This window comes from Cyanistes caeruleus, chromosome Z, assembly GCF_971803275.1.
Source record: "Cyanistes caeruleus chromosome Z, bCyaCae1.hap1.1, whole genome shotgun sequence".
NCBI lineage: Eukaryota > Metazoa > Chordata > Aves > Passeriformes > Paridae > Cyanistes > Cyanistes caeruleus.
Window position 1 is genome coordinate 26,836,940 of NC_141732.1, and position 23,530 is coordinate 26,860,469.

Below are 23,530 nucleotides of genomic sequence, written 5' to 3' on the forward strand. Positions count from 1 at the left end.
ATCAAAAGGATCTGCACAATCAAAAATGTACTGAACAGAATTGAAACTGTTTTCATAAAAATACTCTACAGTGTTAACTTGACAGATATGCTGTTAATTTGTCAAATACAGTGTCCTTGGATTCCTGTTTGATTTTCTCCTGTTCATTACAGAAGAGAAATGTGTATTAAGTTTAATTGGTAGAGGGGAATTTTTGAATCTGCACATGAAGTTACCATATCCTTGATCACCTGCCACACAATGAGTTTTGCTGTTGCTTGACTCAGAATCTGTTAGAATAATTAGAAAAAAAATCACTAATTCTCAAGAGATTTCAGGTCAGCCTAAGTAACATTCTGAGTTTATTTCTTGATTTTCAACAGTTTTTCATCAGACTTGCTCTCTGTGCTCTTAGTCTAATTCATTCATTTCTTAAGCTGAAGATTTAGTCTCTGCGAGCAATTCCTGATGCTGCAATACACTGAAGCAAAGACAATTTGAACTCCACACGAAGTGAAAAGATTGCCAGCAAGCCAATAAAATGCACATGTACCACTCCAGTGAAGGCAAAATGATGACAGGGGTAGAAACAAATAAATAACAGATAAATAAAAAATAAGTAAGTTGGTCTGTAGAATAAGTATTACTTATGATAAGAAACTGTAAGGGAGCTTAACTGTTCACAAGCGCACAATTTTTATCACAAAACTTTTCACTAATGCCAGAAAAATAATGAAATTCCCATAAACTGTGTTTATTACCATCATGCATTATGGGATGTATTTACACAATAAACAGGTATTATATATTTAGTACCACTCTTTCCTGTTACCTGATAATGCTTGTTCCATTTTTTCAAGTTTTCAGGCACAGGGAAAAGAAGATTCTTGATTCTTCAGCAAGATACTTGGCCTCTTGGCTGTGGTAATTTTAAAGAAAGGTAACGAAGACTGAAAATGTTTCATTCTAAATTTATGAGGAGCACGTTATTTTGCCACACGTTATTTTACCACCGCTTCAGAACCATTGGGACTGATGGTACTTTTTCCCTGCAGCAGTGTGAGGCTCTGCATGCATGCAACATGCATGCAACAGCTTAACCTTAACCTTAACCTTGGAGTTTGCAAGCCTTTCCACGGGTGTTCTATCAAAATATGAACTAGCAATACATTTTAAAAGTAGTTAAAAACCTCAGCTGATACACACTCTCTCTCACACACACACACAAGATTTCTATTTGCTTTAACAATTACCAACAACTTTCATGTTTCTGCAGGAATGACAGTATCTGTATCAGGGATAGGGATGTATCAGGGAGAAGGAAAAGAGGCTCAGATGCTGTCCGAGACTGCCCAGGTTATCAATACTCAAGTTACTATTATTCAGGACAGGCAGTATGTTTATTTACAGAAAGGATACACTAAGCAGTCCAACATTAAAGAAGCCTTCCAGTGGATATATTTTTCCACTGACCACGATCTCTCAAAAAATACTAGACTGTGGTGGAATGCCCACCAAAGGACATTAAAGACCTCTGAATGGCAGTCTCACAGAATCTTTTTGCTCTTAGCAGTACAAGAAAGCATCAGTAGAAGTTCAGGGTGCAGGTAAAAAGAATTTCTACCTCTAACCATACTAGAGATAGGCAGAGAGGTCCATTTTTAAATAAAGGTAGAAAAACTATAGCTTTACTATGTAAACTGCCACTTAAAACTTTCTTAAATTCCGTTTTACTTATGGATCGAATTACACTGGAGGAATGTGGAATAGAACAGTAAGATCTAAAGAATACAATTTTAATTATGTTACATATTGCCTCTGCTTTAATTATGTAAAATAGTATTAAGTAACAAACTGTTTATGCATGAAGTGAATAATTAATACATCAAAAATTATTATGATAAGTGTGTAATGCTGTCTTTTTAGCTCTTCCCTCCTTCAACTCTTTAAACTCTCAACTGGAGTAACAGTCAGAGAAATACCTGTTCTTGGCTGGGATAATGATGAATTACATTTTTCCCATTGATCTTTCAAACACAAAGCACTTGTTCTGAAGAACTGAATCAACAACCACACAGGCCTGGAGAGAGAGCAATGTGTATTTCATTATCTCCCAAGTGTAATGTTTTTAGTAGCATTACAGGCATGACAAACATGGAATAAAAAGTGAACACGCATTTTTGGCTTATCACTAGCCTCAACTCCAACTCTGTTACTGTTGTTCATTAGGATTTTTTTCGAGAAGAGGGAAGGATTGAAGAAAACTTGCTTGCAATTTTTATCCTCTTTTCTGGAAATGATAAAGTAAGCTACAAATTAACATTTGAACCCAACCATTTTCAACTGAATTTCATTGTATTCTTAACAGTAACTCACATTTATTAAAATTCATAACAGCTCACATTTTTACTCCTAGAGTCATACAGAATAAATAATACAGTGCCAGTACTGAAAACGTATATGTGGAACACATTTGAACAGTTCCAGTATTCCAGAAAGACTACCCAGCATCCCTACAGCTAGCCGTGTCTAAACACTGCAGTTACCCCTCTTCTGGAGACTTTGGTCTGCCAAAGGTGCAGAGCTGTGCGTAAGCTCTCGGGGAGCCCCGGACAAAGCTTCGCAGGTACCAGGTTTCGATGGCCCGGCGGGATGCGCCGCCCGAGCCGGGCGCTCCGCGCGGAGCTGTCCGCGGTGCTGAACCACCCTGCCCCAGGCACCGCAGCTCCCCGCCGCACACCCACCGCGGGCCGACCGCGGGAAAAGACCAAAAGAAAACTCATTTGTCTGACGGTGCTGCATCACTTCTCGGCTTGGAAAGAATCTTGGCAAACCTTTATAAACTTCCCTCCCAACTCCCTTAAAAAAAAGCAGCAAGTCTGGGACAGGCAAACTCTAGACACTGGTTTGACTGGCTGACTGTTTTCAAAATAAAACATACAAGCAATGTCACTTCAATAGAAGACCAAAGCCACCTGCTATATAGCATGCTAGGCACTGTTCCGTGGACACCCTTGCAGCATGGCTGTTTGATCTTCCTACCAATAAATCAAGGTCAAAGACTACTGAAAAGAATGAAAAAGCTGATTTCTACTTGCCAGCATTTTAGGTCATGGGGAGTTTCTCAGTCAGTATTCATTCTGCCATCAGTAATAATCACTAAACTGTCAGCTCCTTATTTCCCAACACTTTTTTGCCTCATGCTTTTTTGAAAAATCTACTTATGCTTAGGTTGGTTTGCTCCCACCACAGTGTGAAAAGCACCACAGATGCAAGCTGAATACAGACACCTTCTTCTGCTCTATGGAACAAATTTCCCTCTCTCAGTGAATTCCTGCTTATTTAAACTGTAACAAATATTTAAGTATGTTTCAGATAATAATCAGAAAATAATGTTCCAATAGGAAAAGGACCGACAAATAGCTGGTGCAAGAAGTCCTCCAGGACACAACCAGACATCTGTGGGCTCTGTTCTACAGACCTTATTCATTCTTCTACACAGAGCAGAACGTTTATTTGAATTAATGGCACGTCTGCCTTCAGAAAACAGTCTGTTTTAACGGTTATTTAAAAAACATTACATTATCAGGGTTACACAGTATCTTCTTTTGCCTGGATAACATTATGCACGTTATGTACTTAGCCAAGGGATTTTAAAGATACTTTTTTTCCCAGGTGTCTAGTGCAACAAAAATTGTATTACCATAGAATTGACATAGCATTTGCCCTGCACTTTCATTATCTTATTTTTTTATAAGTCAAGTGTGTACATAGAAACATACTATGCTTAAATTCGAAAGTGAGCAGATGTTATCTGATAGCTATGGAGGGTACTACATCCTTTCCTTCTAACTAACTCCTTGAAGCAGAGAACTTTTCATTTTTGATGTGAATGACAGAACCCCTTGAAGCTGCAGCTCCTCCAGGCACTGTCATGACTACTGCATGTACTACTACTGGTGTTTCTCATTCAAAAACATGGGGTATTGCTGTTTTACAGGCACCTATACTTTTGCTCTGTCAGGCAGCACTGAAAACTACATTAACTGTGATTAAGTCATATGATTGCACAAGTCCTTCCATGTAGTTGCGTATATAAGGAAAATCTTTAAAACAATCGATTAAAAAAACAACCAAATGGAATGACAAATTTTTTAATTTTTTTTTTTTTTTCTGATCCATAAGGGATCTGATTCCTAAGACAATGAAAATTTCTAAATCTTTACCTGAAAAAACTCAACAAACAATTGAATCTTAGAGTAACTCAGTATAAGCTGGGGAACCTGTATGGACCTACAGCTATTTCATTATCTTCCACAAAATTTTCCATTAAAAGGTTCTGAAAAATGCATACAATATTTTAAACATTTAGACAAGACCTGTTCTCAGCTTTGCTATTCATGCCTGAAGAAACATTTGTGGGAAGATACACCAGAGAAGGCTCCCACACTGCAGTACTGATACTTATTTATTTTTATACTGATAAAGAAACCTGTTCATCAGTACTCCTGTAGTTTATAAATTTGCTCTCTCTTCAGAACACCTTGTATTTATTCAACACAACAGCATTAAACAATATCTCTGACATTAATTCAGAAAAACTGGGTTCTGAGCCAGGAAAAGAAGTTTTGCATGTGCAAAGACTGTACAACAGGACTCGATTTGGCAAAAAGTCTTCAGAGACATAATACTTTTCAATACTTTCAATAGTGTCTTCTACCCTAAGTAGGAGACTATGTACAATTTCATGTTGAAACTACAGCATTCTTTTGTGCAGAAGAATTGTACTATACAACTTTTTTTTATTTAACTGATTGGTACCAGTGGAAAAGTCTTCATTGCCCTTGAAACCTGACATTTCAGTCTTCCGCTCAACGAGTCTCTAATCTGAAAAAACAAAAGCACTGTATCTATGAGCAAGGTATTTTTCCCTTCAAAACTTTGAATTCTGTCCATTCTACAGTTCAGTTATGCTGAAATGCCACATTTAATTTCTTGGTCAAAAAAAATTACAACTGAAATTAGGACTAAGTCACCTGGACAGAACTTGTGAAAGTATCTGTGAGATTTATTCTATAGCTTTGACCATTATGTTCCTCTTACCTTTAGCCCTATCCTTCCTGACATTTTTCTCTGGTCACATTCCTAGACACTGCAGCATTAAATAAAACAAATCAAACATCAATCTCCCCCCTCCTTTTAAACACTCTCCTCAAGTATACTCGCATCTCAGACAGCTCACTGAAGATTACATACCTTGCACAATGAAGACAATTAACCTTGCCGTCAAGAGAAAACGCACAGCATGAAATTTAGGCAATGGGAAATAAAAGTCTATTGCCGTACATCTGCTACAGGAGACAACAGACGCATCACCTAGAAAGCATGTTATAACCTGAGGGCTAAGCGATCCTATAGCATAACCGTAGGCAACAGCCCCTAGCAGGCAGAACTTCCTGGCTCCTCTCTGCCCGTCGTTTGGTGCCCATCTCCACGGCTGAGGTCCATTCACCAACTTCGGCAGGCTTGCAGAGACCACGTTTGCTTTCTGAAGCGGCAGGACGCATCCAGTACTTACCACCAAGGCTCCCCTGGAAAAACCGCCTCGCACCCCCGCACCTAAGCCAGGAATGCTCCCCGACCCACAGAGGGAAACGTTACCTGGATTTCTCTTGCGTGGTACACGATGATGAGCCCGAGCAGGATAATCGTGGAGAGGCTAATAAGGCATTTCAGAGCGAGGGAATACAGAGACTCCTGCAAGAGAAAGACACCGCCGTTCCTCAGAGACCCGTGCGCGGGGGCCGCTCCGCCCCACCGCCACCCCGGCCCGAGGAGGCGGCCGGCGGCACCGCGCCACCGGACCGTGGGGACACCGCGGGACGGGCACGGGGCGGGGGCCGCCGGGACCGGCTGCCGCCCGAGCTGGTACCTTGGTGTAGGCGCCCCAGGAGAGTTCGGTCTCGATGACCATGACGACGATGCCGAACATGCCGAAGATGAGCGCGTAGTCGCTGAGGCGCTTACGCTTCTCGAAGAGAGCCCGGCGGTGTCCCAGCTTGTAGCCGATGTTCTGGTTCTTCTTCTTGCTGGATTTGCCCCCGCCGTTGTTGGTGCTGCCCGTGCCGGGGCCGGGGCCGGCGGAGCTGTACAGCGCCAGGTTGTTGGAGTTGTTGTGCTCGGGCTTGGAGACCACGATCTCCGGGGCGGCGGGGCTGGCGGCGGCGGGGGCAGAGCCGGCGCCGGCGGCGGCAGCGGGGCTGGCGAGCGGCGCCTGGAGCGGCTGCGACTCGGAGTCCAGGTCGTGCAGGTTCCTGCGGGACGAGCTCAGGTTGCTGAGCGGCCGCATGACGCCGCCGTTGTACCTGCAGCTGCTCATGGCTATTTCGGTGAAGGGGTTGCTCTCCCGGCGCTGCTGCTGCTGGTGGTGGTGATGGTGATGGTGATGATGATGGTGATGGTGAGTGCTGCTGCTGCTGACACTGCTGCTGGGACTGGCTGCCTGCTGCTGCTGCAGGCTATGGCACTGGTGGTACTGGGAATATTGGTGAGGCTGTCTGGACGCGCCAGCATGGCTGGACGGGGTGAACTCGCTGACGTTCAGCTGGCTGCCGTGCCGGGAGGAGGCGGCGGAAGACAGCGGCGAGGAGTGCGTCCGAAAGGCGCCCGAAAGCGGCGAGGAGGCGCGGAGCAGCAGGGGCAGGTTATCCCCCGCGGCTGCCGCAGCAGCCCCGTAGTAGGCGCAGTTGTTGCACTGGAGGCACGGGCTCTGCTGCTGCTGCTGCTGGAGAAGGCTCTGCTTGTCCTGGCCGTGCTGCTGGCAGTGCGGCGGCGCCGGCGGGCGCTGCTGCTGCTGTTGCTGCTGCTGCTGTTGCTGCTGCTGCTGCTCGGGGCCGAAGCCCGCCGGGAAGTGGCGCGGCGGGTCCATGCCGGGGCCGTTAAAGCCGCAGGAGGACCGGGCGGTGGTGCACCCTGCGCAATGCGTGACGGTCGGCAGGGGAGCGTCCTGCTGCCGCCACGACGGGCCCATCCCGGCTCCCGTAGAATCCAGCCGCCGCGTCCGATTGGTCGGGCGCACCAAAACAACGGGCATCACGTCACCTGGCGGGGGCGGAGCGGCCGGGCCGTCAGCGGGAGGCGCGGGGCCCCCGCCCGCGGGGATCCCGCCTCCCGCCCCCCGCAGGTGAGGGCTGCCCTCGCCCCCCGCCCGCGCCGCGGAAACCCGGGGCTTCCCGGGGGCGGGGAGCGCGCTCGCTCCCGGGATCGCCCTCGCCTGTCGGCGAAGGGGCTCCGCCGCGGCTCTCCCCGGCGGCTCTCCCCGGCTCCCCACTCACATCTGCGCCGTCTCCGGAACATGGGCGCCGCGTCGCGCTCCGGAGCTGTCCAGCAGCGCCGCCGCCGCCGCCGCCCTGCAAAACACAGCGTCGGGCTCGCTCGCCGCCCCGGGCCGCAGGGAGCTGGAAGGGGCCGCGGCCGCGGCGCGGAGCGGGGAGCCCTCCCCGGCACATCCCGGGCCTGTCTCGAAGGACGGGTGGGGGGACGGACGGCGTCTGCCGGCTGCTCCTTCTTCCCTCAGCCGGTGGAGGGAGAGGCGCAGCCGGGGCGTGAGGCCAGCGGCAGCAGGGGTTGGTTCGGGGGCTGGAGACCTGCTCCGCCGGGTCGGCAGGAGCTGTACGGTGAAACGGGACCAGTGTCACTGAGTAGCTCCCCTACGACTCTGGCTCCCTGCCGTGTGCTGCCGGCACAGTCGGTTGTCTGCTGCCATTTTGCTTTTTCCCCGTTCTTTGCCTCCCAAGCCCCCACTGAGTAATCCGCTCTGGTAGCTCCATTAGGCAGAGCCATGCCTGCACCAGGTAAATTCTCCTTTCTCCATTTGTTTAAGGAAAGAATTACGAAAACGGGAAGTAATTTACCTTGTTACAGATGTGTCATTCCTGTCAACTAGGGAAGACTATAAAGAGGGGGTTTCTTCTTTTATATATATATATATATTTATTTTTTTCCTCCAGACAATATTTGATAGCGTGGAAGATTTCCTTACATCTTTAATTTCTCAGCAATGTTAAAGACAAAATCCACCAAGTCTTTCTAGGATAAAAGCCTGCATCCTTGTAATTTCCGTGTCTCCTGTGATGTTCAATTTCCTTTGAAACCTTTAGTTAAAGTGTAGGTTAGAAAGATGAGTGAGGCAGTTTCATTAAAAAAGTTTTTAAATATGCTCTGTTGTAAAATTTTTAATTGTTAATTGTTAATGTAACAATTGTTAATTGTTAATTTAAAATTGTTAATTTTAAAGCAAGCACATGTATCATGCACACAATGAAATAACCCTCACTAAAATAGTAAATAACATGGTTTACAATATAGATAAATTATTTAGAGACAGACCAAAATTTAATTATGTTTACATATCTTGGTATTTTGAAAAAGCACTCATAAGTGGGAATATATATGAAACACAAAATTATAATGTCTTGTGATAAATAAAAATTTGTCTTAAAACCAAGTTTTGGGGTTTTTTTGTTTTTTGAATAAACATCCATACATACTTCATTGTATAAATGATAAAATACTTCAGTTTTTAAGTTACCCAAAAGTATATCAGGATGTTCAATATCGCACTAATTTCCCTGAGCACCAATGGCCAAGATAAAAAGTGCTTTTATTTTTAAGAATGAACAGGCTGTTTAGCACAGCTTCATATATTCCTTTTTCTTTGAAAAAACACAGTGCTGTAATTCTGTTTTACAGGTCCCATTTTGCCTGTGTTTTGAAACACACTTGAATTTCAGGAATCTTTAAAAATTAAAACCCCAGGGAACCTGGGCTTCTACTATTCTATCAATAAAAGTCTTGCTGCAGCAAGACTTACGCTTTAAAAATACATATTTTGTTAACTAGTTAAAGATTAGATAGGCAAGGTTTCATCTTTTCAGTTCATGCTGTGTCCTTAATTTTGCTTAAAGGTACTTTCTTCTAAGCTTTCATTTTACCAGGAGATAAATTCTCATGACCTAGTTAACCTTGAAAAGCCTTTTAAGAAATTTTTAAATCTCCATGTTTTATTTAGAAGTCACCAAGATTCTGTCCTGTAACTTCATCTACTCTTATCATGGAAGCTTGTATTAGAATTGTGAAGAAGAAAAAATGCATATTTTTAAAGTCCTGTTATACTAAAATATCTGATATCTTTGTTCTGTGTTGGGAAATTATTGCATTTATTTTTCTAATTCATATATAGATGTTGCAAGTCTCAAATGTTATCCCTCTACTCCTGCTATCTTGTTTATTTGTTGAAATACAAGGACAGTGCTGTTACAAGCTTTTAGATATTTTGTCTACTTGCTTGGTTGTTTCATTGTGTGAATAAAAAAAATGAATATTCCCATGTCTAACACAAGAGGTCATACTCATCACACAGCTTGTTAGAAAACTGATTAAACAGGGTTTCACTTCAATTTCATTGTGCTGTCTGGGATATCTTATCACAATTTCAAGGTATAAACTAAGAATTTTGGAGAGCTTGCATTTAAAGAGCTAAATAAGGTAAATTTTGCTCTCTATAGAATGGTTAATAAGAAAGAACAGAAATTAGCTCTTTTTTCTCTCTTCCATTGTTAAATAATTTTGAAGTTCATTTTCAAGAATGAGTGAATTTGTTTTAAGAAAAAAAAATATATTCTTCATGCAAGCTGAATTGTTACATTCTTTTGTGCCACCCAGTAATTAGTGTGGCAACTCAGAACTGCTAAATCATGCTAACATGGTGGCAGTGAATGCTTATGAAAGAAATATTATCTGTTTGGAATAAAGCTTTGGGTTTTTTCCTACCTTTTCATTGTATACTGGGTGGAACTGCTCTTACTGATTGTCATAGGGCTTGTTTCTGCTGTGCCCAAAAGGTTGATGTTACAGGAGTGTGTCTACACACATGTGCATGCACACCTTAATATAAAGTAAGATAGAAACAGTTACTGCAGATTTCACTTGATAATTATGATTAATGGAGATATTAAAAAAAACAGATTTTTTTTTTCCTAACCTCTCTAATTGCAAGAACAAGATAAATAGTGCTGAGCAGTATTGAGCAAAACTGTATTAACAACAGGACAGGAAACACAACAGACACAAGAAAAATTAGATCTTTGAGAGGCTAAAAGCCACTATGAAGTATTTGAAATTACATGTATTGGCTGGTCATTTGAAAAGTTCACATAGCAACATGCAAGAGAGATTCAACACATACAGACTACAATAAAAAATACTAGAAAGCTACTTTGGCTGTTACCTTATTGCCCCTACTAATGCCAAACTCCTGTTAAAATAACTGAGAATTATGCATTCATAATAAGGTCAAAAATATAGAAAGCCAATAAATAAAAGGAGACAAAATAGAAAAAAAAAAAAAGCCTATGAAATTCTATTCTCAGAGCATATTCTTCACAGCACTTAGGGGTTTTTAGAAAGCGGTTAAGGAAAAGCCTTGTCCAATTAATAAAAAGAAACAACAACAAACAAGCATTGCAGAGCTCAGTATTACAGTGTAAGGTGCCATTCAGTGAAAGCAGAATCACATTAATAAAAACAGGTGATGCCAGCAGGAACAGGGTAATTAATACAGGTTCATTCAAAGGTATCTGTATAGAAGTAAAAATGCTTCTGAGACCATACCAAATGACTGCAGTATAGCTGCTGAGATGATGGGCATTGGAACTAACTATGAACCACCTTTCATGGTGTAAGTTACCTTTTCCCTACCATCTGTCAGGGCCTTTACACACCAGACACGTCTAACATTCACCCCAGCAATGTCTGGTGTCATGTAGTTATATACCCTAACTGGAATACCACCTCTGCTGTACCTATGCTTATTTCAAAGACCTTTTGATAATGTTCCACATTAATGGGACAAGGAAAATACTATGCCTCCATACAGATAACACAATTATGTATTAGGAGCGTGCATGTTTTGCTGTTTCTACTTTTGATTTTATACAATTTGAATAATCTGCATTTTCTTCAGCTTCTCCAGCAACACCACCAGTAAAAATGCATGTTCACTCTAGTTTAAAACCTTAATTTGTAGTCTGGGATATGTAGGATATGGCACATAAGGACATTGGATTAACAACAGGTCTAAAACAGTAACAAAAGTTTTCAAGAGAGGGGATGTCTTCATTTGTAGGGATGTAGCTTAAGAAATATCTAGAATTGCTATATGCCCTTCCTCCAGTTAAGGGGCATTAAGGGATGGGGGATTTTTTATTTTTTTTTTTTACTAAAAACATTTCTTATTTTTATTATAAATATTTGAAATATTGAATGTGCTCCAAAAAATACCTGGTAAAAGTATTTCCTCACTTAATTCACTTTCCCATCTTTTCTGGATATTTTTATAGTACTTGAAGGTCACAGAAACCTAGTGACTTCCTTTTTTGCCTCTGCTTTTTTGTCATTATCAAGGGATACTGCCACCTTTAAAGAATTTCTTAGCTAGCTAAATGCATCGACATTAATACTGGTTTAGCCAGCTGATACAGGTTCTTAGCAGGTGACTCTTAAATTATGTTTAATCAGACTGCCTTTTATTATTCTCACAAATTGGTGCAGTTTTATAATAGAACTCAGATAACTCAGTACAATTACTGAAATGCTAACTTAATGCTGTTTTTTTCTATTTCAGCCTATGCAAGAGCACAGAGTGACTTTTAGTGTGCATGGGATTATCAAGTGTAAGAATTTACTTTTCACTGTGCAGAATGTAGTTTTTGTAGCATTTTGACCTGTCAAATGCAGTGAGACAGCAGTTACATCTAAATATAAGATTATACCTTGCAGAGGTGGATGTTAGCCATGCTTTTTCGCTCAATAAAATATGTCATTTGTGGTTCATGTAGCCATTGGTTCTTAATAATTAAATTTGTCCATGTTTTAAAAATAAGGTTTGGAGTGTTTTTTCCATAGGTAGTTTATCATCAGTGCTCCGTTTAGCTTTAAAAACAGAATTGCTATAGATTTGCATCATCTTTGTTCTATTTGGAAGGTTTCTTCAAGGTTACTTAATAACAGATTCCTTTATTAGGCTGTAAACTGTGCAAGATGGACATTGCTTTTATCAGGTGTGTAATAGTGCTTTCAAATCTTTAATGGTAGATTCTTCAAGTCAGTAGCCCTCCCAGTTCAAAACACATATAAAATATAAGGTTGCTTCATTGTATTTACTGGCAGATTTTTTTTTATTTGTTTCCTCAGTCCTGATACCCTGAAAGACTGCAATTTCTGCAGCATATTCAAATCTCTCATCACAGAAGTCTGTTTATTTATTGCTGTCATCATCACACCTAAGGTTTTTTGGATGTGATCATAGTACACAAAAATATCAATGTACATTGTGGTCCTGCTCACAGAAATAATTTCTTTAACAAGTCTGGAAAGTTTATGCACCTGCTGAACTAATGGAAGCGGGGAAAAGATGAAAGCAAGTGTTCAATTTTATGCTACCTGCAGTTATCCTTCCTTCTAATATACACATGATTATGTGCTTATTTTTTCTAATTTATGAGATGGCTGGTTTGAGAAGTGAGTTTGAGAATAGGAGCAGGGCATTTGCCGAGGAAGAGCACCTCCTTCCTTCCTAGCTATCTGTGTCTGCAGCACTTTCTTTTCTCCCCTATTCTACTTTTCACATTACCCCTCCTTCTCACCCTTCCCTGCTGCAGAGGAAACAGGACACTTACGTTACTTGAGAGCACTTCTGGGTGAGGTGGTAGAAGACAGGGAAGCATTTATCAAAGCAGGGAGTTACTCAAACAGCCTCTGCTTCAAGCTGGTTCTGGCTGGATAAGCTGTGCAACTGAAACAACTATTTGATATGATACGCCAGAACTTGATGGGAAGTTTTATAAAATTTGCATTCCCTGAAGGAATGCAATTCTTTTCTTTGTCCTTTATTTCAATTTTAACCAAAAGTTTGCTATGTTTTTGAAGAAAAGACTAGACAGTTTTAGTTAAAGAAACAAATTTTACAGTGAAAAGGCTTATGACTTTTGTGCTGGTTTCGGCTGGGGAAGAGTTAATTTTCTTCATAGTGTCTGTGTTTTGGACCTGTGCTGAACACAGGGCTGATAACAGAGATGTTTCTGTTACTGCTGAGCAGGGCTTACCCAGAGCCAAGGCCTTCTCTGCTGTTTGTACTTCCATGCTGGGGAGGAAGTTGGTGGTGCCTGAGAGGCTGGGAGGAGACACAGCTGGGACAGGGGACCCCAAGGGATCAACGGGATAGTCCAGACTATGTGACATCATGCTCTGTACATAAAAGTGGGGGGAAGAAGGAGAAAGGGAGGAACATTTGGATTGATGGCATTTGTCTTCCTGAGCAAGTGTTACACGTGATGGGGCCCTGCTTTTCTGGAGATGGCTGAACACTGCCCATGGGGAGCAGTGAAATAATTCCCTTTCTTGCTTTGCTTGAGTGCATGGATTTTTTTTCCCTACTAAACTGTCTATATCTCAGCCCAGGAGTTTCCTAGCTTCTACCCTTCCCCGTTCTCTTCCTGGTCTCTCTGGTGGGGTACTGAGCACGCAGCGGCCTGGGACTTGTTGGCTGGCTGGGGTTAAACCACAGCAACTTTTCAAATGAAATCCTACCCTATTCAGGAAATAGAATTTCTATAGAATTAAAATTAATTCCTTCCAGATGGGTAAAAGATATCTCTGCAATGCAATATATGAGATTAGTATCTCCTGTGTTAGCAAAGTGACATTTAAAAATATGTCAGACAAGTAGACTGCTTAAAAAAGTTTGGATAACCAGATGATTTCTCAACAGAAAAATACTTTTTAAAAATTATTATTTTATACATCTTCATACATTCAAAATATATTCTGCATTAGAGTAGTCTGATGCAAACAGGCAAAATATATGGACAGTGTGGTTTCTTCACCCTGACCAGTATGTTAGATTCTTTATCTTTTCAGAAGATCAAAATCAAGCTCAAAGTGGAAAAGATCTGTTTTAATTATGAAATCTCTGCTGTTACTCTTACAAAGTACGACCTGAAAGTTATTTCTCAGAAAATTTTACTAATATTGGAAATCTATCAGTGTTCAAGCTGGTCTGAGTAAAACTAGCTTTTGCGTTCACCTCTTAAATGAAAGGTCTATCTGGGTGTTCTTTGCTTAAACACAGTAGGGAAAAAAATGTTATTTTATTTTATGCCAGCCTGGATGAACTCCATCTCAGAGAGCAGGTCCTAAAAATCAAGCTGTATTGTGAGGGAAGAAGCAACCAATCTCCACCCATGACAATTGTCTACTCATGAAATTCGAGATGATTCATTGGGTCATTGAGCAGGAAAGTACACAAGACACATATCTAGACAAAAATCAGTCACTCTCATCAGAACAGGAACAGGAACAACATCCCCCCTCCAGCACCAGGCAGTGCAGAGAGGCCCTTTAACAGGCACCTCTCAAAAAGCAGTGTGCATATACTCACCAAACCACAGCAACATCTAGTGCTGTTCACTTTGGAGGAGCCACAGGAGCCAGTTGGCCAATTCCAGACTTTCTCATGATCGAGTTTCTTTGTCTGCCTCAGTGCAGTATCAGTATTTGAATGCTCAGGGAAGCACACAACCCTTTTAACCCTAGATCCTAAAAGTAATTTCAGAATTGCCATGAAATTTTGGGGCTTGAGGCTTATTTGCTATCAATTACTGACAATGTCTGGGAGTTTAATCTGACATTCAAGGACTGCTTATACTTTAAAACATGCCAACTTGTAGTCACTGTTTTTCTCGCCTATTAAATTCAGCATTCCATCTCTCCTTTTAGGTATGTGGGAAAAGGAGCATTCACTACAAGCTAATGCCATCAAATTCATTTGTCATTCAGCTTATATACATATGTCAGTTTGGATGAGTTTTTGCCCTGCTGCCCTTCTCATGCACATGCTGACATAACTGACAGGACAATTTTTCCAAGAAGTGGAGCTTCTAGTTTAAAATAATTTTAAGTCTCTTTTACACATGCTTTACTTACTCTGAAGAGCCACTTCAGCTTTGGCAATTTCTTTTTCAACTTCACCAGGATTTTTATGAATTGTGCTTTATGAGCATGTTTTGCATAACAGAAAAAGGAAGAAATACTTTATATTTGACTCAAATATCCTCAAATTTTATTTGTGATGTGAATTTATTTTGATGTGAAATGTGACATTAATGAAAAAAAGCACATGATAAAAAGTTTGTCTGTGTTTATTCACAAAAAAAAAATAAATAAAGCCCATCTCTTCTTTCTCAAACAATCAGCTGTTAAGCAGTGCTTCCATGTCATGGAAGCACTTCCATGCCCTTTTCATGTCTCCTTCTGTGCATGAGGGGATTAGAACAGAAGGTTTTGCATATCCCCTTATGAGGCTGTTAAATTTAATGTTAAACAAGAAAAATGATGGAATGCATTCAGGCCTTTGAGGTCTGGCAGCTAAGACTTGCAGGTGAATACTGTGCTTTCTGCTCCTGCAGGGATGAATATCTATCTATCCAATGTGCAAAAATACCAAAAGGGTGGCACAGGAATGTCTCTGCTCAGACCACTTTGTGCTGCCCTGTGGGGCTGTATCTCCCAAACAAATGCAGAAGTTTGCAAGGTCATGGGTGGCTTATTCTAGCAGTAGGATTACTGAATAAAGAGAATAATGGCACCTACTATGAAATTATGTGTTTATCTATTTTCTTTTATTTACAACCACAGAACTGCTTCCAGTTTCTGGTTTCATCAGGAATTAAAAAGAATTCCTAAACCTCTTTTGATGTGAACCTAAATTACCTAATTGCTCTGTGGAAAATAAGCTATTCTGTTTTACTCCTTTAGTCTAGTTCAACTGTTTTGAGTGTAATGCTTTCATATCCACAAGCAAGTATTTGCACAGTTCAAACATATATGCTGGCTAACATTTGCTCATGTCTTCCTACAGAAGCGTCTCTTTGCACAAGTAAACATATATTTTGTATACATAGTCCAAAGACTTGCTTTTGAAAACTGTCCTAAAAGACAGTGGCAAATGTAGTTGCAGATTCTAGGTGAGGATGATAGATCTACAGCAAATGAAATACAGGAGGCATTAATAAAAGGACATGCAATTATAGGTGTAATTTTCTAATGAAATTCAGTGATTTACGTTTGCATAAGGGTGGCTGCTTTTGGTAGGCACAAACTCTGCCAATATGTTTGTATCTATATGTGTACTTATGTAATAATAGTAATAACTTCTCAGGCAGGCTGGGAAGTTGGGTGCTAAAGCACTGGAAGTGATTGCACAGTCAATGATTGCACACTGGAAGGAAGAGTGTAATTTCTATTTATTATGATGCAAAGTGTGAACTTGCATGAAAATGCCCCCTAGTATGCTCACAAACAATTTCTTTTTAAGCAAATAAAACCATTCAAGTAGAGCAGTATTGCTTACTGGTCTCTGATCTGTAGTATAAAAGTGACTTATGGCAGCAAAGCTGTAAATGAAAACAAGACAGCCGTCACTGTGAAGGAATAGTGGAACTATAGAGATGAACTATGTGAGGTGGAAAAATGGTAATGAGGGATAAAAAAATCTGCAATTCCTAAATAGATGTGACAGCAGATGTTTAAAAAAAAATGTCTGAGACACAGGGTTTGAAAAGTGTGGTTAAAAGAAGGAGAGGTGATGTTTTGGCCAGAAATACAATATGTGTTAAATTCTGGGAATACATTTTATCTAAGTAGAATACAAATACCATTTCTGCTTAACTCCTGAGCAGTGAAAAGTGTCTTACTGGTGGAAAGTACTTGCTCTTTTAAGAGTAGTCCTACTAGTGAAAATATCTTGTCATTTTTACAAGCTTGATCTAGGTCCTCAGCAAGTCCTGGCAATGTCCTTCCTCTCAGCTACAGAAAGCAGACAAGGCCTGTGAGCACCAGGACTGCCCCTCTTTGTAATCTGTGAGGAGAAGGAAGAGCCCAGACCCCAGACCCCAAGTATAGGGGAGTATCCTATCCCTGATGGGAGCTAATCAGATATTTGGTATATGGATAGTGCTTAGGACTTGGCAGTAGATAAGGGGACAATCCATTCCCCTTGCTAGGGGATGTGTTCAGCCTGACCTTAAATGTTGTGGGTGACAGAAGCCTGGTGGCTGATGGGCTGGATCAGTCAATGTCGAGCAAGAAACCAGCTCTGCTGCCGGTAGGAGCCCCTTTCCAGTGCATCTCCAGTATGCAGCAGGCTGACAGGGTGCACAGACCTGTCTGGTCTCAGATGTGCCCTGTAGCAGTTTTGGAAGTGATTTATATGAGATAATAGGTTGGATCCCTCTTCCAAGGTCTCTTATTTGAAGCACTAGTTATAAATTTAAATTGATGCCCCATCCACTTTCTAATCTCTCTGACTTTAGAGATCAGACTCACCAAGATAGTAATTTGTAAAGATTCACATTATAAATTTTGAATAATCTTGTTTCTAATATTTCATTTACTTGCTGCTAACTTTTCTGATAAGAGAAAGAAGGCACAGGTCTTAGTCCTTTTGTTCTTGTTGCATTTTATTTTTAGGCCTTTTTATTTAACATAAACACTCATAACATTGTGTTTTACAAGAGAAGGGGACTCAAAAAAGTTAAGAACTGAGAAGTCCATGTAGTTTTTGGTTCAAAAGTGTTTTCTATACCTGGCCAATGGAAATTATCCATTTCTTAGCCCCTTTAGAACTGAAACACCCTTCTTGAGAAGGAATGTCCAGAAAAGCATTTCAGAACAGAACACTGCTGCAGTGTCTTCAAAGTTATTAAACTATTCTTGTTATTCTTCATCTTATTATTTTTATATACATCTTTATCAGTGACAACATACTGAAGCTGTTTACTGAGTTACCCACAGTGATGTCTAATATTCCTACCTCAAGTGACTTTGTAAAAGAATATTAAAAGTTCCTCATTTATTGCTACATTAAAGCAGTAGTTTCCTAAGGTTCCTAGCTTTATGTCTTTGGTTGCAACCAAGCTTATCTCCAAAGTTCAAGCATAGAGCACAGGATTAGTAATGATGAGCTCACTCTTAACATCCTCTATCCTGTTAAGGCATGAGCAAAGATTAACCCAGTTTACTTTTCAGGAGGCTTGTGAATGTTCACGTTTTTCTAAAAGTACTTGTCACAGAGCACTGTAGTCAAGGGGACAGATTTGGTTCTGTTATACCTGTGAAGAATACGACTCAGGTACTCTGCAACCTATGTCATACTCTTGGAGATGGTGTGACAGCTATTTTGGAACTTCTTTATTGATGTATTTTGCTAAATCAACAATTATATCAAGTGCTTAGGAATTCTGAAAGCAAAGCCAATTACTGTTGTGCTAGCAGATTTGGTTTTCTTTCTTATTTCTAGTACAAGGCTTTATTTTTTAATATAAGGCAGAAGTATCCCTATACTATAAGGCAGAATATAAGGCCTGAAGAAAACAGTGTCACAGTGCCAATGCAAGTTCGGGTGATTCCCCTGTGTGAAACACTTTTTCTAAAATAATATCAATAGGATACATTAAAAGTAGATTACTGGAATTAGACTAATTCGGAAAGAAAGAAAATATATGAAAACAGGCATTTAATAATGAAATCAGATGCCCTGGAAAACTGGAGAGTTCTTTCTCAGTAACAATATCACAGTGGATACAAATAAGCCATGCTAGATGAGAAGAACTTTCAAGGAGAAATTTGAAGAACTCTGCATAATATTACTGTGTTTGTCCAGCTGCTGTAGTACCCTTGTATTTCCGTGTAAAAAGATTGCATGAATGTATTTATTTTGTGAACATTTTCATGAATGAAACAGGCAAGGAGATTCAAAGCATACTATGTCTACTTCTTACAGGAAAATAATCCTTGGTTTTGGTTTGTATACATGCCTGACACAATAGAGCTTTCTAGGAATCTCCAGGAATAGAATTACCTTATTAAATTGTTATTTTGTGTTCTAGAAATGTTCTAGAAATGTCTTATGCCAAAGTCATACCTTTAAATCTATTTTGCTGAAGAAATCCTACGAATTTTGACAAGCTGAAAGAATATGAAAAAATGAGATCACTGATGAATCTCAGAATATGAAGGAATGAGATGAAAGAATAGGCATTTAACTTTAAATAAGCAGTTAACAAATAAACATGAATAAACTGTTTGCATTTTTTCCCCACAGCTCCTGCATGTAGGAATAATATATATTGCAGTAGTGTTTCCAGTTGATTGTGGAGGTAAAGATCCACATTTTACAATTATATAAGTAAAATTATTCTTGTTTGGCAAGAAGAATATAGACATTTTTATAACTTGATCCTTTTGCATTGTATTCATTTTGTCTGAATCCCTGCGTGCTTGGATTATCTCAAGAGTGATGTTTTTAAGGGGTGATTTTCAGCCACTAAACTGCCTGTGTCGTCTTAGTCTTTTTCAGTGAGCCAAAGGAGCACTAATGTATGACCAAACTGGGGTAAAGATGTAATAATAATCCAGGTACTTGAGAAATGATAAAAGATCAGTGAAGCACACAAGACCACTGGTAAAAGAAGGAACTATTATAAAAAAATCCAAATTAGGATTAGTTTGCCATTTTATATTTGTACTGCATTTTCTTAATTTTAGAATTTAATTTGAAAAGGTGCTTATTTAAGGTAGGCAAGTATTACATATCCTAGAACACATTTGTCTTTTTGAATAACTGCTCATTAGCTTGCATACTGTAAGTTTTTGCTTCCAGAAAATTTCCTAGTAGATGGATTTCTTAATCATGGTTTTCAGTGTCTCTCACCTATCATATTGTATGTCTTGACAATAATTTCATAAAATTATGAACTATATTATTCTAGGACATAAATGATACATACTTAAAATTGTTAATCAGTGAAACTCCTCACTCGTGAATACAGACCTTGCTCCACAGAGCATCACTTGACCTCTGCAACCTGAGAGGTTCAAAAGCTGTGCACCATATCACCAGTAGCTGTAAATGCTGTATTTCTCAACATAATAACTGTTCTTGGGTGTCTAGCTGCTAGATAAAATAAATATAATATAATATAATATAATATAATATAATATAATATAATATAATATAATATAATATAATATAATATAATATAATATAATATAATATAATATAATATAATATAATATAATATAATATAATATAATATAATATAATATAATATAATATAATATAATATAATATAATATAATATAATATAATATAATATAATATAATAAATATAATATAATATAATATAATATAATATAATATAATAAATATAATATAATATAATATAATATAATATAATATAATATAATATAATATAATATAATATAATATAATATAATATAATATAATATAATATAATATAATATAATATAATATAATATAATATAATATAATATAATATAATATAATATAATACAATTAATATATAATAGGGACTCTTCACCTGCTGATTACAACTTGAAACTTTACATGATATACTTGAAGAGTTAATCACCTAACTGTACAATAGAGAAGAAACACCTGAACCTAAGCTAGCCAGGAGGCAACTGCTCTGTGAGGGATGCTGGCACTTCAGGGAAGTGAGATGCTACCACACAGTACCCAAGTTAGATTCCACATCCAAATTTTTCCTGGGGTAAAGAATTCACCACCTCTCCCTGCAAAAATGGAGAGGAGATGAAGAAAGGATAAACAGGATGCAGGAGTGCCTGTGCAGTGTTTCACCTGCTCAGCACATGCCCAGGTTTCAGAAAAAATAGGGTCAATATCTCCTTCTGCTTGATGAGTTTTAATGTGCATGTTCTAGCTCTATGCTTTAGCCACTAACTTAAAGGATTTTCTGAAATAAAACACTTAATAGAATGAACTTTAAACACTCATTAGTACAGGGATTGGAATAAAGGTTTCCAAGTCCCAAATGACTTCCTCAGCCATTAGTCTGAAGAGCTTTGCAGTGGCTATTTAATTATTCTGTTCAACAGTAAGAGTAATTGAAAAAACCTTACCCTATATTCTGGCAATTAGCGATCCTGCTCAGCGGGATTTAAAATTTTATCACACAGAAGAGATCTATGCATGGTCTCTCACATGCTGGGGACACTTCTGTCTCCCAAGATTATTAAATAAGTGAATTTGTGGAAACAGGGAGTAACACTTCTGTTCTGAAGAGAGCGGTGAGGGAAGGAGAGAAATTAGATAGCAAGTTGTAAAGATGTCCAGTGGAGTTAGCCATGATGGTGAGACAGAGGTAGAAAAAATACTTAAAATCAGTTCTAGGCCAATACAGACAAGAGCTGGGTGCTTAGCTGATCATTATATGTAAGATTTTAGTCCTGGGCATTCCCAAAAACAAGTGACATGAGAATTTGACTACTAGAAGGGGCAACGTCTGTATAAACAAGTAGTGGATATGATCAATACCTCAAAGCCTTGAGTCCTGATTTTTCACCAAATACCTCAAAAAGAAGAAAAAGATGGACAGTTTGAATACTGAGTCCTATATTGTTTTTGCGGTAAAAGAGGATATAGTAAAAACAAATAAAGGAAGAAATATCAGCCAGTATCTATAAATGCATTTAAGGATAAAGTTGCTGAATTGCTAACTGCAGAATATATGACCTCTTGCTATAGACTACATCAGCACCAGGTATCTGGCAAAAGGCAAATACAGTGTAAAGGTTCCTGGGAAGATAAGTGACACTACAGACCAGTAAACCTGATGTTAGAACTGCAAAAATGAGTAAGAACTATATTAAAATACAGTAGTAACATATACATAATTGATACAAGTTTGGGAAAATATGAAATACTTTTTCTTCTCCTTCAGCAGATGTCCTATCTGAAAATTCAATGGATTTCCTTGATGAAGTCAACACAATGGTATTAACAAGGGACAACCATTTAATACATTTGGATTTTCAAAATCTGTAGAGGACTCTGAAATAAAGTTGTCTTTTTAGTGAATAATCACTACCATTTCTACCCAATCATAAAATTCTATTTAAATGTTAAAATAGACTAATTTTGTTGCAAGAGCACAAAACTAAAATTTACATAATCATTTAGTGAAGCAAAATACCAAGTAATATCAAAGCATTTCAAATTCTTTTATTTCAAGGGTTGGGGTTTTTTTCTATGTAAAAACATGTTCAGAATTTATCTGTAGGTACTAAAAGGGTGCAGAGCACCCCTGACAATCTTACTGTTGCTCTATCAAGGCTCTACTGTAAATAAATGAAAAAAAAGGGTAATGGAAACTGAATATGAAAAAAATACACTAAAATACAGCATATTTTTCTTTTTCCTGTTTTGAGGATGTGAGCCATGTGTCAGGAATACTGCTGCTGAAGTGGCTAGTTCATTAGTCAGTGGGCAGAGAGACTCCTCCAGCAAACCATCCAGGTAAATAAATACTGAAAAAGTTTTTTTTGCTTGGGTTTTATAGGAAGATTTTCCGCATGACTGAATTAGGATAATTCTGTTTTAAAGTGAAACAGATATAGATTTTTATCAAAATGATAGATTCATCAAGGATGAGACACATAAAAGTTTCTCCTCCTCTTCGTATAGCTTTACTCAAGCTATAATAGTAGCTTGAGTTCTATACCTAACTATATGCAATTGCAGACTGATTTAATTTAAAAAACCCAAAGCAATGGAGGTCACTAGGACTAGGGTCCTTGAATCACTTTTTAACTGACAGCTGGTCAGTAATTTTCATGCAACATTTTTCTTCACCTTTCCAAAAGGAATCTTATGCCTAACATTTGTTTGTCATTGGGAGAAAAAAAAAAATTAAAATTTTAGGATTTAATTACTATTTCACTGCTTTCTATCACTCCTCTTCATTGAACAGAATTTAGGAAGCAGTTTTAGCTGACAGTATTGATTTCAGGTATATGAAGGGGAACAATACAGTAGGATTATTGAAAGAGAAAGAACAGCATTGAGAAATGCTGATGTTACAAAAAGAGAAGCTCCTCAGTAGGGAAGATACTCAGTTAATGGAAGAAGTCAAATATTTTTTGCATATTAATTTGTCCTTTGAATTCTCTGTCTTTCATCTAACAGGAGCAGCATTAGCAATCTACATAAAAATAATGTTGCTTATCTCATAGCCTTTTTAGAAAAGTAAAAGAACTTTAGAAACTGAACTTCAACATTTGCAGCTGGGCTATATATAGCCTTATATAGTCTATAAATATATAGGACATTGTTTAGTACTCACTTTGTTTTTTTGTACTTCCTAACATGGCTAAGCTAAAGAGAAAAAAAAAATCTATTTTAGATGTAGTTACAGTTTTGCAGCATACAGTATTGTGAAAAAGGTGTATTTTTACTTCAAAATTGCTTCCCACAATATTTGTACTTTGCAGATGAGTTACAAAGGATTTGATTTTAACTTAGGGGAAAGTGCTTGAAAAATACTGAGGCACCAAAGAACTGAATAATTCTTCTAGCTCTCTTCTTCATAAATTAAATTGGGATCTGGATAAC

The 23,530-nt window shown here is 39.0% G+C and overlaps 1 protein-coding gene across 1 annotated transcript in view; it reads right to left on the reverse strand.

The window, feature by feature from the left end:
- The window catches only part of KCNN2 (potassium calcium-activated channel subfamily N member 2), a 71,175-nt gene extending 64,070 nt beyond the window's left edge, over positions 1 to 7,105 (reverse strand). Inside the window, exons 1-2 of the mRNA XM_086867300.1 lie at positions 5,912 to 7,105; positions 5,641 to 5,736 (exon numbers count right to left, since the gene is read on the reverse strand). Of these exons, the coding sequence (XP_086723426.1) occupies positions 5,641 to 5,736; positions 5,912 to 7,072 (1,257 nt within the window). The 5' untranslated portion in view covers positions 7,073 to 7,105. The remainder of the gene's footprint in view (positions 1 to 5,640; positions 5,737 to 5,911) is intronic.
- Between the last annotated feature and the right edge of the window lie 16,425 nt (positions 7,106 to 23,530).